Source organism: Gymnoscopelus braueri (genome assembly GCF_963280865.1).
Source record: "Gymnoscopelus braueri genome assembly, chromosome: 18".
Taxonomy (NCBI): domain Eukaryota; kingdom Metazoa; phylum Chordata; class Actinopteri; order Myctophiformes; family Myctophidae; genus Gymnoscopelus; species Gymnoscopelus braueri.
Window position 1 is genome coordinate 24,284,504 of NC_137618.1, and position 17,208 is coordinate 24,301,711.

Sequence of the window (17,208 nt, forward strand, 5' to 3'; positions counted from 1 at the left end):
GGCAGATCGAGACCTTATTTGAAAGGTCTCGGCATGTTTTATTTATTTATTTTGTAATTTTTTTCAGAAGAGGAGAGATGGTCTCAAGCAGAATGATGGCCATCTTTTAGAAAACAAACCTGAGTTCTCTCTCTCTCTCTCTCTCTCTCTCTCTCTCTCTCTCTCTCTCTCTCTCTCTCTCTCTCTCTCTCTCTCTCTCTCTCTCTCTCTCTCTGTCTCTCTCTCTCTCCCCGTGTGTGTGAGAGTGCCTCTCGTCTATTCTCCTCCCCAACACATGGCTCCGGGCTGGACTGAGGCTGCAGCTCCACCCGCCCAGCCCCAGCCGTTGCCATGGCAACGCTATCTGGGCCTACCAAGACCTGAAGCCGAAGGACATCCTGGACAACAATACAATAGCAGCACAGCCCAGGGTACCTGGGGGACCTAGACCTGAGAGGCGAGAACTGTGGGGTGTGGGGGTGGGTGAAAAATCCTCCCCCCTCCTCCTCCTCCTCCTCCTCCATCTCTTTCCTCACCACCTCCCTCTTGCAAGACTAACACACCCAGGGTTTGGCTTTTGCTTGAAAATCCAGGCAGCAGTGCAACATGCAGCATTACTGTAAAATGGACCTGGGCAGTGCTGTTAAGCCATTAAGACCTGAGGATGAGATTTGTGTTAAAAAAAATCAAAATGATTAAAAAAAATTCAAACACTTTCAAGATTTTTCAATTTTTTTCAAAAATAGCAGATGTACAAGCTCGCAGCGCGGCACGAAATGCGAGCTTGTACATCTGCTATTTTTGAGTGGCCAACGCAGAAAATCTAAAAAGACACTGATGCTTTCCCGATTTTAATGGGTTAAATGCAGCTTGTAATATTTTCTTTATTTTCCCTTTAAACAATTTATTGGTGACACAGACATGACTTCTTTTACGGCATCATGAGCTACGTCTGGTGGTCAGGTGGTCAGTCGGTCAGGTGGTCTGGCAAACCGCTTCGGGGTCTGGCTCTTAAAACCATCCATGGCTGGCTTGTGCTCTCGTGCTCTCTTCAAGCCGAGTTGTCGTGATGGCCCAGGTTTGGGCCACGCATCCTGTTTTTCGGTGCCAGCAGTGGCGAGTAGAGATGTTTGGAGCCTATTTGCCTTTGCTAGCATTCCTCCATGTACTGCTGCTAAAATAATAAGAGGCTGGGTTACCTCAGGTCGGCCCCAGCTGAGGGATACGGAACATGCATTGTTGTCATTGGCTGTGTCTGAGGATCCCTCTTAAAGCCACAGCACGCCGCGGAGCGAGGCACCGCTGCCCATCTTGGGGAGGAACAATGTGATGCTGCTCCGTAGTTTGTGCTTGGAGTAATAATAGATGAGCCAATATTCTATGCTGTGCGCTATATATATGTGTGTGTGTGTGTGTGTGTGTGTGTGTGTGTGTGTGTGTGTGTGTGTGTGTGTGTGTGTGTGTGTGTGTGTGTGTGTGTGTGTGTGTGTGTGTGTGTGTGTGTGTGTGTGTGTGTGTGTGTGTGTGTGTGTGTGTGTGTGTGTGTCAATAGGTGTGTGTGTGTCAATAGGTGTGTGTGTGTGTGTGTGTGTGTGTGTGTGTGTGTGTGTATGTGTGTGTGTGTGTGTGTGTGTCTGTGTCAATAGCTGTGTGTGTGTGTGTGTGTGTGTGCGTGTGCGTGTGCGTGTGCGTGTGCGTGTGCGCGTGCGCGTGCGCGTGCGCGTGTGCGTGTGCGTGTGCGTGTGTGTGTGCGCGTGCGTGCGTGCGCAAGCCGTATGTGTGTTGTAAATTAAAAAGGAAAAACAAGCCATATCTTCTATTTTTGCAACCTATAGTGTGCAATGAAACAGAGAGGGAATTGAATGCCTCGCGGCAGCCTACTGTACATTTGGCCTATGGTACATCATTACATGTAACGTTATTGAGTCCTTTGGTTTGTAACATTGCTCATGTAGGTATATATATGCTTAAGTGCAATGTGGCGTTCATTTCTTGTTATTATTGTCAGCGAAGCTCGGACAGTTAACATATTGTCATGTCGAGGAGTCATCTCCTTCGATCAGTGAGAACATTTGCAGTTTTAAAAGAGAATTTAGGTGGGTCAACCTTTCAAACTTCTCATACGTCTGTTTTCTTTCAATTTTAAATAGCTCCATATCTTCTGAATGTGTCCCTGATTATTTTAAGATTGCTTGTGTTCAGCCTATTCTCAGAAAACCTAGTCTTGACCCATCTATTTCTAACAATTATAGGCCAATTTCTAAAGTCCCATTAATTCCGGAAAAGACAGCCTTGTTACAACCTCTGGCAGCTGTGAATGCTAAATGATTGAATGATAAATTTCAGTCAGTTTTCTACAGCATTGAGACTGTACTGATTACAAACAATCTTTTAATGAATTCAGACATTGGGTACTGCTCCATACTTGGACTTGAGAGCAGTATTTGACACCACTGATCACAATATATTTATTAATAGAATACAGCAGTGGGTTGGCATATCTGGGACTGCCTTGCAGTGGTTTAAATCTTATTTGACTAATCATAGGCCTTTTGTGTCAATTGGTGACCATGTTTCCTCTCTTATAACTTGTGGTTTGCCCCAGTGTTCAACCTTAGGTCCAATCCTATTTTCTTTGTATATGCTTCCCCTTGGCAACATACGTAGGCATGTTATTTCTTTTCATTCTTATGCAGCCAATACATAATTATCTTCAGGTGAAGCTCAGAAACCTTACAAAGTTGTCCAGTTTAGAAGATATTAAAGACTGGATGTCAAATACTTGCCTTCAATTGACAAAATTCACAAAAATTCTTGCAATTTTCCTTGATTACTTGCATTCTTAATCTGTTGGTCTTTTATAAAAGAAAAAGGGAAAATCTGTCAAGGTATCTTATTTGATCCCAGACAAAACTTTGAGAGCCTACGGATCCAAACAAATTTGTTCGGATCATCTCAGGAATATCTCCATGATCAGCTTTAATGACAAAAATCATTATCAAAATCATCAACTTTTATTTGTCCATGCCTTGAATATTGCAATGATGCCTTAAGCAACAACAACAAAAAAAAGAAACACTCAATAGGCTCCAAATTGTAAAGAACACTGCTGCTAGACTAACTAAAACCAGGAGAAGAGAACATATTAGACTTACTTCCCTACAGGTTGCCTGTCTATTTTAGGATTGGTTTTAAGATTTTACTGATTACTTTTAAGGCACTTCCTAGCCTGGCTCCTAATTATATGATCTAGTTATTAACCCCTTACCTGCCTGTGTGCAGCCTGCGGTCCACAGGACCTGCTGGTTGTTCCTGAGTCGAGGCTGAAGACAAAGGGTGACCGTGCCTTTGCCGTCAGGGCTCCTCGACTCTGAACCGACCTGCCTGTCGCCAGTATTGTATTTTAAATTGCTTCTTAAAACGTACTTTTATTGAAAGTACCTTTTTCATAATTTTGAAATGTTATTGTTTTATTCCAGGTTTTTATTTCTCACTGCACTTTATACTTTATAAGTGTCATCATGTTTGTCTGTTACTGGCTTTATTTTTCTTCAGTTTTATGTAAAGCACTTAGAAACTTAGCTTTTAAGTGCTTTTTAAATAAAGTAATTATATTATTACTTTTGTGCATCGAATGTGGTGTATATCGCTATATACACCATATTCACGTGGTGGCCATTTTGCTCTATGTTCAATTGCGTGCTGATATGTGTACAAATAATAGGCCACTCATATATAAGTGGTGCAGAACATATACGAGCAGACCTGTTTGATGTGACATGTGGGTAATTATACAGGCTGTCATCTGTGATGCTGATGCAAGGGAGTGACACTGTGTGCTGTGAGTACACAGTTTATCTTTTGCCGGTTTTGAAATACTCAACGTGTCAATAAAAAAAACTGCTGTATTCCTACTGTTTCATCAGTATGAACCTGTAGTGTCCATGCGGCATGTCTTATTGTGGCAGTGTAACTATGTATGTGGGATGCTCTTGTACTGTAGTTGTGCCTGTGTGTGTGTGTGTGTGTGTGTGTGTGTGTGTGTGTGTGTGTGTGCGTGTGTGTGAGCTGCTTCGTCATGCTGAAACCTCTGTCTCACACCTCCTCCCCTGTGTTCCTCCACAGACGGCCTCACAAACAGGATGTTAATGCTTGACGGAATGCCTGCAGTCCGAGTCAAAGCTGAGCCCCTGGAAGCAGAACAAGGGGTAAGAGAGCAGTTGTTTTCCAGACAATTCCCCCCTTTTTTTCTCTCTCCCTAGCTGCTTTCCTGCTTTCCTCCTCCCGGCGATGGGCCGATAATCACTCCCAGGCCCCCAAACTGTGAGTTAAAGCCTGATTTACGCTTCGTGGCACGACGGTGTCGCGTGCATGAACATAGCGGATCTACAAGCTCACAACGCGGCGCGTTCGCGGCACGTTGTGAGCTTGTAGATCCGCTATTTTCGGTGCGCGACACCGCCGTGCGACGGAGCATAAATTAGACGCGAGTGAGCGAGTGAGTAAGCGAGCGAGGGGGCTAAGAGGAGTGGTCGGAGAGCATGGTAGTAAGGAGGAGTAGAGGAAAAGGAGAGGAGAGGAGGAGGAGGAGGAGGAGGCCCCAGCAGCTGGAGCAGGAATGCATCGGGGGGGGGGGGGGAGGGGGGGGGCTGGGGCCCGCGCGGCGTCCTCGCTGCTTGGGGTTCATACGCACAGATGCAGTCACTGCATCCAGGGAGGAGGGTCACAGGGGGCCGATTCTTCAATCTCTCTGTTCCTTTTGCATCTTCTCGGTTTCCCGGCATCTTCGTCTCTCGCAATGTTTTTTATTTTCTGTTTCGCGCTGCGTAGATGCATTCTCTATGTCTATAGCACACACACCCACACGCACAGTTAACGTAGATAGATGCAAATTACACACACAAATAAATACATGTGCGCATGCCACACACATGCACTCGCATGGCTATCATCCGTCTCTTGCTGCTCTTTGTCGTCGCTCCTCAGCATTGCTCCATCCCACGCACGCACGCACGCACGCACGCACGCGCGCACACACACACACACACACACACACACACAGACACACACACACGATTCACCCTTCTCTTAATATGATTCATGGTAGGCAACAGTGGAGAGTGTAAAAATGGGGGTCCACGTTTACGCTCTCATAGTTAAATTAACAATGAGGGTTTTTACTGGTCCATTTGGATCAGTTTTACACTGGTTAAATTAACACTTGGGATTTTATTCTGTGCACAGAGAAAACTGCGTGTGCAAATGTTATGGGACTGCTAGATCGTGACACGCATTATTTCTTAGCTGAGCCTCATTAGACAGAACAGGTACAAATCTGGCAGCCGCGTGCAAACACATGAACTTTACCCTTAGGTTACTTTTTGGAATGATTTCACTTGTAAAGCTGTCTCTGAGATGACGATATTAACATGCAGATATGACACTGGAATTGGAATGACTTGATCACGGCAGGGATAATAGTCACCTGTAACAATTTTGTTCTGTCCCACATATCGGTAAAGTGCACTCTAGTCCCGCATACAGAGAAATAAAGTGGCCTTGTTATGGAGAAGCTGTTGCTAGGCTACGAGGTCTTTGTGTTGCTGCTACAGCTGTGTGTGCAGTGGATGCAGTCCACTTTATATTTATAGTCATGATGAATACTGTTCATTTATCATTGATTTCCATTCATTTCTTATCAATAACTTGTTGCCCCTAATAAATCACTAATAGCACTTTGCGCACCGTGAGCTGAACGATTTCGTTTGAGCGAAACCTGAGGCCATTTGCACTTGATGGATGAGAAAAAATACCGGCAGCTGATAACCTGTTGGGTTATCACATTTCTTGTAGAAAGGTGTCTGGTGGTGTAGGTGTTTGGTGTTGATAAGAATTGGATCCATCTTCCCTGGTGTACAGCAGCTGACAGAGGCAGAGGAAGCAGGTGGTTGCTTTTCCACGAGTGCCCTGCTCTCAACTGTGGCTAAAGTGTTGGGGAGCGCTGAAGCCCCCACTTGCCCCGCTATACCTAATGGCCGTGGGGATTGAAGTCATTCTCCATACGTGTAGTGATGTCAGTCAAAGGCAGGATGTGAGCACTGCAGCCCACGCCGCTTTGAAGAGCGGCGAGATCCGATCTCGCCGTAACTGACTGAGCTTCCCTTTAAACGGCAGGCAGACACAGACAGTTTAGACTGCTGCTGCAGAAATGTGGTCTTCATTTGGGTGGCCGTGGGCCAAGGGCTTGCTGGAAATGGCCTGCCTCGTTAGAGAATTCACCCGCAAGGGGCTGGAAAATCAGCCCTGCTAACCAGTATCCCCTAATAAAGACAATGGCATGAGGACAGAGGCAAGCAGGCGGGTCCGGGGTGGAGTATAATAAAGCCTGATTTATACTTTTTCATACGACAGTGTCACACATGCCAAAAATAGCAGATGCAACGCATTGAGAGCTTGTAGATCTGCTATTTTCAGAGTGTGACATCGTCATTATGGCCGTGTCGAATTTGTACGTCTGTCACCCTGTGTGTGTGTGTGTGTGTGTGTGTGTGTGTGTGTGTGTGTGTGTGTGTGTGTGTGTGTGTGTGTGTGTGTGTGTGTGTGTACACGTGCATGTGCATGTGCGTGTACAGTACATGTGTATGTGTGGGTGTCTGCCTGCGTGTCTGTCTGTCTGTGTATGCCTTTGTGTGTGAGAGTGCGAATTGTATCTGTCAAAGTGAGAGAGGGGGTGGCTGGAAGTTTTCCATTTGTGTGAGTTCAGATGCATAAGAGCCCAAGCCAATATGCAAATAAGTGTCTGTTTTTCACTTTTATGTAACACTATACACACTGTTATTCTGACCTTTCCACGCAAACGTTCCCCTTCTCAACGGGAGCTACAGAGGACCGGCCTATTTGACATCTCATCACTGCCACTGACTGCATTCCTATTTGCGACCGTCATACTGTAGGTTCGTGCGCCTCCAACAAAACAGTGCGGTTATAAACCATAAATAATCTTAAAGTATTATTCAGACTACAGTTGCGGTCACCGTTTGAAACACAATATATTTTTCTTTGGTTTCGATATTTTCCGCTTACTGGTGGGGAGAATCGGCGACGGGTGTCGAGCAGCGGTATAAAAAAAGACAGTCTGGATGCCTTGACTGAGGCAGACTGTGATGAGCCTCGGAGGAGCTAATGCCGTCAAAGCCTCTAGGCAGTGTAGCTCCAGGCACTTTGTGACACCGCTATCCTATATACAGCCCATGCAAACACATGGCGATGTAGCGCTAAAGCATCTGGATGATAGCCTGAGGGCCTGGACGAGGGAGAGTGCTTATACAAGGAGTAGACGTTCATACAAGCACAGAGGACATTTGACATTACAGGCATCTAGTGAAAACTGACCATTAGTGATATTTTTTGACAGGGGTTGTTTCTCATGGTAATGGCCTAGAGTAGCGTTTCCCAGCGGATGATCTATAGCCTCCTGGCTGGTGAATACAGAGCTAAAAACTAACTATAATGATCAGGGAACGCAGCAAAGCCCCAAGGAGGGACCTTATGGGAGATCTATGCTCCCCTAACAGGGAAGTTCAATACAAAAAAACAACAACAAAAAAACAACAACTGAAACTTGTGGCTATCTGCAAATGTTTCCTGTGAAGGAGGCAGTGCTGATGAATTCATCATCACAGTCCTGTTTGAAGAGCAGATTAAAGATTGTCACCTTGCCACAGTTTGCACAAAGATTATGCCAATCCCTTCCACTAATACTAGTTAATTAGAATTGTGACACCACTTGCTGTGCGGAAGACAAGTCTTAATCAAAACGGATGTGCGATTTATGATATGACTAATTGTTTCCCGTATGTGATATACTATTATACAGTTGTATTGGATGAATCTTACAAATGAAACTGAAATGTATCATTGTGTTTGGTATATGCGACAGCTTTTCATCTTATTGTAGTTGTCCCCAGATACCCACCCTGTATTTCTGATGTCACAATCAAAGGACCACAACGGAAATAAGCTTTCAAGCTTTCTTGTTTTGATCCTTTTGACTATTGTGTGCTTTTTGTCATCAATTGTACATGCGATTTGTCAAAACAATCTCTAATAATCAATCAATTATCTATAGAACACATTTAGTTAGATTTTAGTTGCCCACAAACAAAGTGCTTGGTAGGTGGTATTATGAAGCAGGCAATAATGCACTATGAACCTTGACCTGACACTTATGACTTGGGTTTGACCTCGGCTAAGGGTCAGAGGTCAGCAGAGAGCATATTTCATGGGGTAACGTTTGTTTTCCGACTCGGGAGGAGTTTCACAGGGATGAGGGGGGGGGGGGCTTTGAGGCAATGCTGATTCATAGGGTCGTAACATTTCCTGTACACTGAAAATGAGTGTACAAGTCTGGAGTAAAAATAGTGGACTACTTCATAAAAGCGCGCGCGCGCGCGCACACACACACACACACACACACACACACACACACACACACACACACACACACACACACACACACACACACACACACACACACACACACACACACACACACACACACACACACACACACGCACACACTAGTAACAAAACTCCCATCAGTAATTCACTACAGATCCACCACTCTTAGCCCACATTACGGCAGGCGAAAGAAATGTGGCTCTAAAAAACAATTGGGTGACCAAATCCACCATGGAGAACATTTTTCACATCTGCTCTTGTGGCGGTGGGGTGATTGGAGCACAAAGCACTCTTCCCCTCATCTCCAATGATTTTTTTCCCTATATGATTAGTGGGAATCCAGGGTCTCTCTAGCTTTTTTTTTGTTTTTCTCTCACTCTGCCGGCGTGACGGGGACTCGACTCGGCTTGATAGAGAGAGAGTGAGAGAGAGAAGAGAGAGAGAGAGAGAGAGAGAGAGAGAGAGAGGCTCCGCTGTGTGGACTGACACCGCTGACCACATACTCTAGCACTCCTCCTACGCACTCTCCTACGCCAAACATAGCCAGGCTGCTTTAACTTTCACATCACACACAACGCAACATGTTTCTCTGGACAGTACCCCTATTGTCAGTGGTAGAAAAAAAACTAACGGAACTGCTGTTGATGCAGAAAGAACCATGGTATTTATTTATATATTTATGTGCATTCATTGTTTTTGAACCTGCACAATCAAATCCCCAAATCCCCATGCTTTTGGAACTCTGAGAATCTCTCTTGGAGTTAAATGAACACTGGATTTTACTGTGTGTGATAATGCTAACAAATCGATTAATTGGTCGGTTTTGTCTTAGTCGACCAAGATTTTGTTAATTGATTCAATATTATTGCATGTTTCTTTTGTCATAATGAATATATTATTTCCTGAAAAATTATGAGCTCATCTCTTGTAAAATCCCCAAGGGGTCCGTGCGGGGGGCTAGGGTTAGGGTTAGGTTACATCAAATCTCTTCCCTGAAAATAACAGATCTACAGTACAATGCTTTGCAATGTGACACGTTGTGAGCTTGTATATCTGCTATTTTCGTAAGAATTTTAGCATATTATGACATGCCCCGAATAGGGACTCTAGGGTTCATGTGGCTAAATCAACAAATGGATTAGTCAACAAATTCATACGACTATTATTCGACTAAGATTTTCTTTAGTTGAGGACAGCCCCTATAACAAACATCATATGCGGGGACATCGAGAAATAGCCAGTGTTTCTGAGCCACGAAGAATGAATGGTAGGAGATTGACAGGCACTGCAGTATGTCACTATATAGTATACTGTATGTTTTCCATTATCCAGTTGGAGTAAACAGGATGGTGAAACTTGCGTGGAGGTGCACAGGGAGCAGTGTCGTCTGCTTGGTGTTAAGTTAAGGGTGTGTGGAGGGACACGCTGAGCCACCGGCGCTGCCCTTAGGAGGCCCATAGCTGACTGACAGTGAGTTAGAGAGAGAGAGAAAGAGAGAGAGGGTCAGGAAATTGAGCCCATATGATGTTTTTCCACCATCACAAAGGAGATTTAGGAGAGATACGCTGGGAGCCAAGAGAGCTGCTTTTCTGTGGGAGTGATATAAACCAGGAGGAAGAGACAGAGACCTACGCCAAGATGGGAGAGAGTGACAATTGAGTGTGTGTGTGTGTGTGTGTGTGTGTGTGTGTGTGTGTGTGTGTGTGTGCGTGTGCGTGTGCGCGTGTGTGTGTGTGCGCTTGCGTGTGCGTGTGCGTGTACGTGTGCGCGCACAAGAGACAAGACACCATCTCTCTAGTCCTGCTTTTCATCTGCGTATGACATCATGCTAACCAAGGAGACAGGAGGAGCACATTGCCTGGATGAGCAGGAGGAAATTACTATGTTCCCTTCTCAGTAAATGTCAGTGCAGATACCTGTTTGACATCCCTGCTTCTGGATACAACAACATCACTTCATTACTGAGGAGGGCTGATAAAAAAAAGAAAATGCTCTAAGACATTCTTAGCCTTTATTTGAGAGACCGGTGTACAGCATTATTTCAAGCTGGCTCCCCTTCCCCCAATGACCGTTGCACCAATGTTCATACGACGTGCTTTGTATTTTTTGTTTTTATTTTTATTTAATTTTACACAAACATAATGTTTTACAATTATGTTAGCTCGTTAAATAAATGGAAAAACTAAGCAAAACTAAAATCGTTGATGAAATCTCCATCTACTTCATTTAGATTTTTGAGAATACCAAGAAAGGTGCTAATCAGGTGAATGTTTTTCCAGCAAAACAGACATAATAAAAGACAAAATAAAAGACAGCAGGGTGAATGAGTGTTGTCATGGTGCAGAAACCATGAGCCATTATTTTCTGCTTGCTGCCTTTCATGTTTTTTTTCTTTCTTTATCCCTCTGTTGAATGAAAACCTCCACATAAAAGCCTTATGAACTGTTTGGCTACTTAATGTACTAATTCCACTGAGGCAGCTGTAATAATAGACTATTTTGATCAGCCCTTGTATGAAATACAACCACTTAAACCCTATACTTTGTTGACAGGGGTCCCCCAGGTGTCTATACTTGGTCACATCCTTTTTTCCCTCGACACCAAATCTCTTTGTCTAAAATAGCAGATCTACAAGCTCACTACGTTCTACAAGCTGATCAACTTCTTGCGTTGGGATGCATTGTGAGCTTGTAGATTGGCTATTTTTTGACGAATGTTGGCCTATTTTCGCGGCATGTTCGCCTTTTATCACATGTCCAGCACAGGGATGCTATGATCCATGTGGTTATGTATAAAAGCAAGAGCAGTAAAGAAACATTTTTATTGTATTTTTGACTGTGAGCAAAGACTAGCATGGAGTATTGTTAAATCGTAAAGAGGGAATTACTGTATCAGTGGACGCAATTAAAATGAATGTCCTGCATTGTTAGGTTCTTCATCCCCTACTGCATGTATTAGCATAATTTGTATTAAGAAGTGTAGCCGAATAAATTAAAAATTTCTGAGAAAGCACCGCCAAACTGAGAATATGCTGTATGCTTTTTCTCCCACAGTTGTCCAAAGTGCGCCGCTACCCTGCGATGGACAGCGTGCCCCTCCTGCTAAGCAGAGTCAAATCGGAACCTCCAGAGGACCTTCTCGCTCACGACCCGCACTTCCACACACAGACTGAACCCGTCGACCTGTCCATCAACAAACCCCGCCCCTCCTCCTCTTCATCCACCATCCCCTCGTCATCCTCCCCGCTCACGTCGGCCTTCTCGCCGTCCTCTTTGTCATCCTTGTCATCTTCCCCCTTGTCCTGCTCTCCGTCGGTCATCACCTCCGCCTCGTCGGTACTCACGCCGGGCCCCCTCGTGGCCCCCGGCGCCGGGGTGAGAGGTCAACAGTATTTGCACATCTTGCACTCTGTGCCGCCCCCTCCGTCCGGCCCTCTGAGCCTGCGGGGCGTGGGGAAGCTGGCCAGCCATGTCCACCGCATCCCGGTGGTGGTGCAGTCGCTGCCCCTCATGTACACCACTGCCGTCCGATCGCCCTCCAGCCTCAACAACGCCATCATGCTACCTCTGCTGGACGAAGCCAAGAGCCACGGCAAAGGTGAGACCTCTGAGCCTGTTGAATATGCATGTGCATGACACCGTACGGACACTGTTGAATACCAGAGTGAGAACGACCATTGTGGATTTGAAACGACGGCAGTTATGCAAGCACCGATGGGGTTGTAAAGAAAATGGTAGTGCATTAGGATCCTCGACTTGTGTTATCGCCTCGCGAATATATTAGAATCACATTAGTGAGCTGCTGAATGAGAGCTGTTGAACAGCTCCCCGTTGTCACGGTGGGGTCATAGGCGCCGGCCACAAACATACAGACAGATTTCTGCCTCGGCCCCCTGGTGACCTTGCAAATGGTCTTTGGGAAGATAAAAGCTTTGCATAAGCAAGTTGGAGAGCTATCAGTTTTACTGCTGCCCATCCCTAACAGTGATACACCCTGCTGTCCACATGATGTTAACAGTCAAAAGACCTCCGGTTAGACACGAAGAAAGATTGTAATGACAGTTTGTGTGTGTGCAGGTGTGTTTGTGTACATGTGTGTGTGTGTGTGTGTGTGTGTGTGTGTGTGTGTGTGTGTGTGTGTGTGTGTGTGTGTGTGTGTGTGTGTGTGTGTGTGTGTGTGTGTGTGTGTGTGCGCACCCGTGTGTGAGGGACCCTCAGGCGATAATGCTCTCCCTCTGACTGGAGAATAGATTTGCAGGATGAAAGGCTCTCCATCTTTAAGTGAGAGCCATTTTGCTTTGGCTGCATCCTCTATCTCCTCTGGTCCAGGTAACCAACGCCAAGAGCAGACAGCGTCTAACCCCCCCGAACCAGAAACACACATCTGGGCCTGGCGTGTGTACACAACCCCCCACTCCCTTCCTTCTGCGAGTGTGTGTGTGTGTGCGTGTGTGTGTGTGTGTGTGTGTGTGTGTGCGCGCGTGTGCGTGTGTGTGTGTGTGTGTGCGTGTGCGTGTAAGTGTAAGTGTGCGCGCGCATGCAAGTGCATGTATTTTAGACCTTGTTGGGCCAGCCTGTGTTATGGCGTTGGTTTTTCCCTCAGGGTGTGGTTTTACTGCAAACCACTGGGAGTGAGCCTGGGTGTTTTCTGTCTTGGGGAGTGGACCTCGAGCGTCACACAGGGGAGCTGTTTGTTGTAAAAGAGCTTGTTTATCAAGGAGAGGCTCTCTCTCTCGCCTGTCACTCCCTGTCAGGCTGACGGACGGACAGGCCCAAACACGGATACCGCGCGCAGATATGCAGATAGTGTACACACACTTATCCATTTGTAACTGTGAGAGTGTACAAAAGTCAGGTCCTTTTGGTTACTTTTTTTTACACTTTCAGAGTTCAGCTAATAGTCAGGATTTTACAACGTACAGTTGGTTGGGTGGGTCAGGGGGTCCACTTGAGATGTGGGCGTTTTTAAACATTGGGTGTCTGCTCCCTTAGAGAGGAGAGGAGAGGAGGACAGGAAAAACAACGCTTGCATAAGAGGGTGTGGACGGATATTGAAGATGGGTGGCACGCACATGCACATACTGTAGTGTACACACACACACACACACACACACACGCGCACACACACACACACACGCACACACACACACACACACACACACACACACACACACACACACACACACACACACACACACACACACACACACACACACAACATCAACTCTGCCCAGTTGCATTTAAAGGCGTCAAACACGAGGGAAATCGGGTCAGTGCTGGGTGTGGTGGATACAGTCACTGTTAGCAGAGACAGTAAACAGCAGGCAAACTGAACACTACGACATTGTGCTTTACAGGACGCTTGGTGTGACTGGGCCCGGCTCAGTGCCACACGCGTTGCACAATCACATTCTGGCTAAAGTGCCGAAACTGTACTGTAAATAATAATATCATTACTTGTAATCTTTTATTTTGTTTTAAAAACACTTAAGTCCTATATATACTTCGTTGTGCGATGAATAGCAAAAATAGCCAATCTACAAGCTCACTATACGTTACCATGTGACACATTGTGAGCTTGTTGATCTGCTATTTACGCTACTTTTTTGACTTTTTTTTAAAACAATTGACAATTTTGGAAACTTTCTATATTATTTGCCTATTTAATGGCATGCCCAAAATAGGGAATGGGATACCAGGTTGAATGTGACCTGGGATGACATTTAGTGCTTTTCATTTCATTGTCTGTCACAGCTGGTCAGTGGTTGGACATGTTAATGGTCGAGACTGAACTGTTGGGACTTATCTGTTAGTTCATCCCCTCTACCACTTCTGCTGTGTTGAAGACAGACAGACTGACAGACAGACAGGCAGGCAGACAGACAGATAGCTTTGCTGGCACTCACATACGGTGTGTATAGCTTGTAGGTCTGTGTTCACAAAGACCCCATTTTGTCTTGAAGCAACCCCAACAATCTCATATCACCACACGAGTCCCAGCCATATTGCAGTCTTCAAGGCACGCGCAAACAAAAGCACGTGTATACACATAGCTGTACATGGATTCGCACACAAGCACATGCAAGCACGCTTGCACACATGCTCACGCACACGCACACACACACACACACACACACACACACACACACACACACACGCGCACGCACGCACGCACGCACACGCACGCACACACACACACACACACACACACACACACACACACACACACACACACACACACACACACACACACACACACACACACACACACACACAGGTTGGCCATCCTCTTTAGGAGAGGGCGGGCAGCCTTCCTTTTCACTGCTGTCTCCCTGTCTCCGGCAGGAGGTTGCCATGGAAACAGGGCTTGACTGGAAACAACAGGAGAGAAAGAAATCCAGGGCTCTGCCCACCTCTCTACCACCACTCCTCCTTTGTGTCCCTTGCTCAAAATACCCATTTTTTTTCCCTCCTCTCAAACACACATTGCATTTCTGACTAATTACCGGTTTTCCATTGCCGGCCTCCACGGTCCGTCTTACTCTGAGAGGGAGAAGAGCGAGGAGGATGCTGTCCGTAAAAAAAGCAAAAGCTCAGGCAGAGTCACAGCATTATCTGTGTCCCCCGCCACCACAAGTAATAACACCATGTCTCCTCCTGCCTCCAGACCCTTATTACAGACCATTATGGCCGCAGTCTCGCCTGAGAGGGCAGAGGGGGTGGTTGTCCTGATAGCTTGCAAAAGCACCGGAGGACACTGCGGGGATGTTGCAGAGTTCAGTACCCAAAACATCTGAGGATAACCAGTGTTTCTGGCGACTGTCTGGAGAAACACTTATAGCAACATCTCAGCGGTATATTGTGCATGTTGAATTAGGTGTTGTACATGCATTATTACCCGAATCACTGCTTTATTTAGGTCATTGGATGGTGCTGTCTTAAGCTTAACTGATTCACTGCCAATCACGTAGATCTACGCGAACCGCTTTAAAGCCGCCATGTGCCAATCGCGTAGATCTACGTGAAGTAAAAAAAAAAAAATGTTTTAATGTTTTAATGTTTTTTTTTTCCAATTTCACCCAAAGACCAAGGAGATATGATTAGTTGAAGATCTAGACTCCTATCCACTTCCTTGTTAACTTAAAACTTAAAAATGCTGTATTTCGGCTCCTGAGTACTTTTTTTTTCCAATGAAAAACTCTGGCACTGGCTAAAAAAATATGAAAATACCTCTGGCAGTTAATGTGTTGTTAAAGGTGCTGTAAGTTATATTGTTTTGTTAAAATAAATGTTCTATAGTTAATTAAATAGTATAGTATAGTATATATAGTTAAATAGTTAAATCTTCCCATAGTACATTGCTATGTTCAGTAACAGGGGTCTCCCCGTCTCTCCAGCTCTTTAGTAAACAGAAAATAGATTTTCAGGTATACACATGTTAAATCAGTTGTGGAAGTGATTAAACAACAAAAAAATTACATTTTTTTTTTACTGGAACACTTTAAAATTTAAGCTGATAAATGGGCTCTCTCTCCTGATAGGATGAAATTGGTGCCCCACCTGAAAAGGAATTTCTGTTTACTGAAAAGCTGTGGAAACAGGGAGAAGACCCCTGTTACTGAACAAACACTAGTCTAAAGAAAGGATTACTATCAGCATGTAGAGCTTTAACTTTTTAACAAAAAACGTTTTGTTTTCACCAACAAATATCACTTACAGCGCATTTAATTTATACTTTGTTCAAGCTATCAATGCGTTGCATTGTATTTTTCCTTAGATATTTATGCTTTGAGTTATCCTAGTATCCAGGTTGTGGCAATAATCCAATGAGTAGTCCAGGGGAGAAGTTGTTGAAACCTATGGAATAGTCTCCTCCTAAATGTATACAGATCTACAAGCTCACAACGCGTGCAATGTTGTGAGCTAGTAGATCTGCAATTTTTGTATAAATCGGATACAGACATACTTGTCTCAAAGAGTCAAAAGTTCAGTGTGTCATAAAATCAAAAACAAAAATTGTGAGAGACATGATGTAATACAAGATGAAATAAATAATTTCATAATAAGAATGTGCTTTTGATCGGAATTAACACTTTTCTCCTGTAATAATGAGATGAAATTATAATCTAGAATTAGATCTAGAATTAGATTCTGTTAGCTGCAGTGCACAGTAGGAAAAGTTCTCAGCGTGTGTGCTCACTGCTCACACACTCATGCTAACCCCTGGCCTGCATGCACAAATCCTGCTGGACATAATACACTCTTAAGGCACCATGCACACACACACACACACACACACACACACACACACACACACACACACACACACACACACACACACACACACACACACACACACACACACACACACACACACACACACACACACACACACACACACACACACACACACACACACACACACACATTACATACACTATCACAACTGTCCCCACCCACAGAGACATCAACAACGCCCAAACGCTGCTCCACCCAACTCCTTATCTGCAGGGTGGGGGTGATAGAACCTGATAAGGTGTGTGTGTGTGTGTGTGTGTGTGTGTGTGTGTGTGTGTGTGTGTGTGTGTGTGTGTGTGTGTGTGTGTGTGTGTGTGTGTGTGTGTGTGTGTGTGTGTGTGTGTGTGTGTGTGTGTGTGTGTGTGGCTATTGGACACAGTTTTATGGCTGGCCTGGAGGCTGTCCTGCCCTCAGGTTGACACTTTTTTTGGACACTGACAGCTCCTTGTTTGTGTATTCTCTGAGGCCCTAA

At 45.1% G+C, this 17,208-nt stretch overlaps 1 protein-coding gene across 4 annotated transcripts in view; it reads left to right on the plus strand.

The window, feature by feature from the left end:
- The window catches only part of klf12b (Kruppel like factor 12b), a 46,966-nt gene that overhangs the window by 16,824 nt on the left and 12,934 nt on the right, over positions 1-17,208 (plus strand). For all 4 annotated transcript variants that reach the window (XM_080456484.1, XM_080456486.1, XM_080456487.1 and 1 more), the window contains 2 exons: positions 4,105-4,187; positions 11,493-12,036. In XM_080456484.1, the coding sequence (XP_080312610.1) occupies positions 4,105-4,187; positions 11,493-12,036 (627 nt within the window). The remainder of the gene's footprint in view (positions 1-4,104; positions 4,188-11,492; positions 12,037-17,208) is intronic.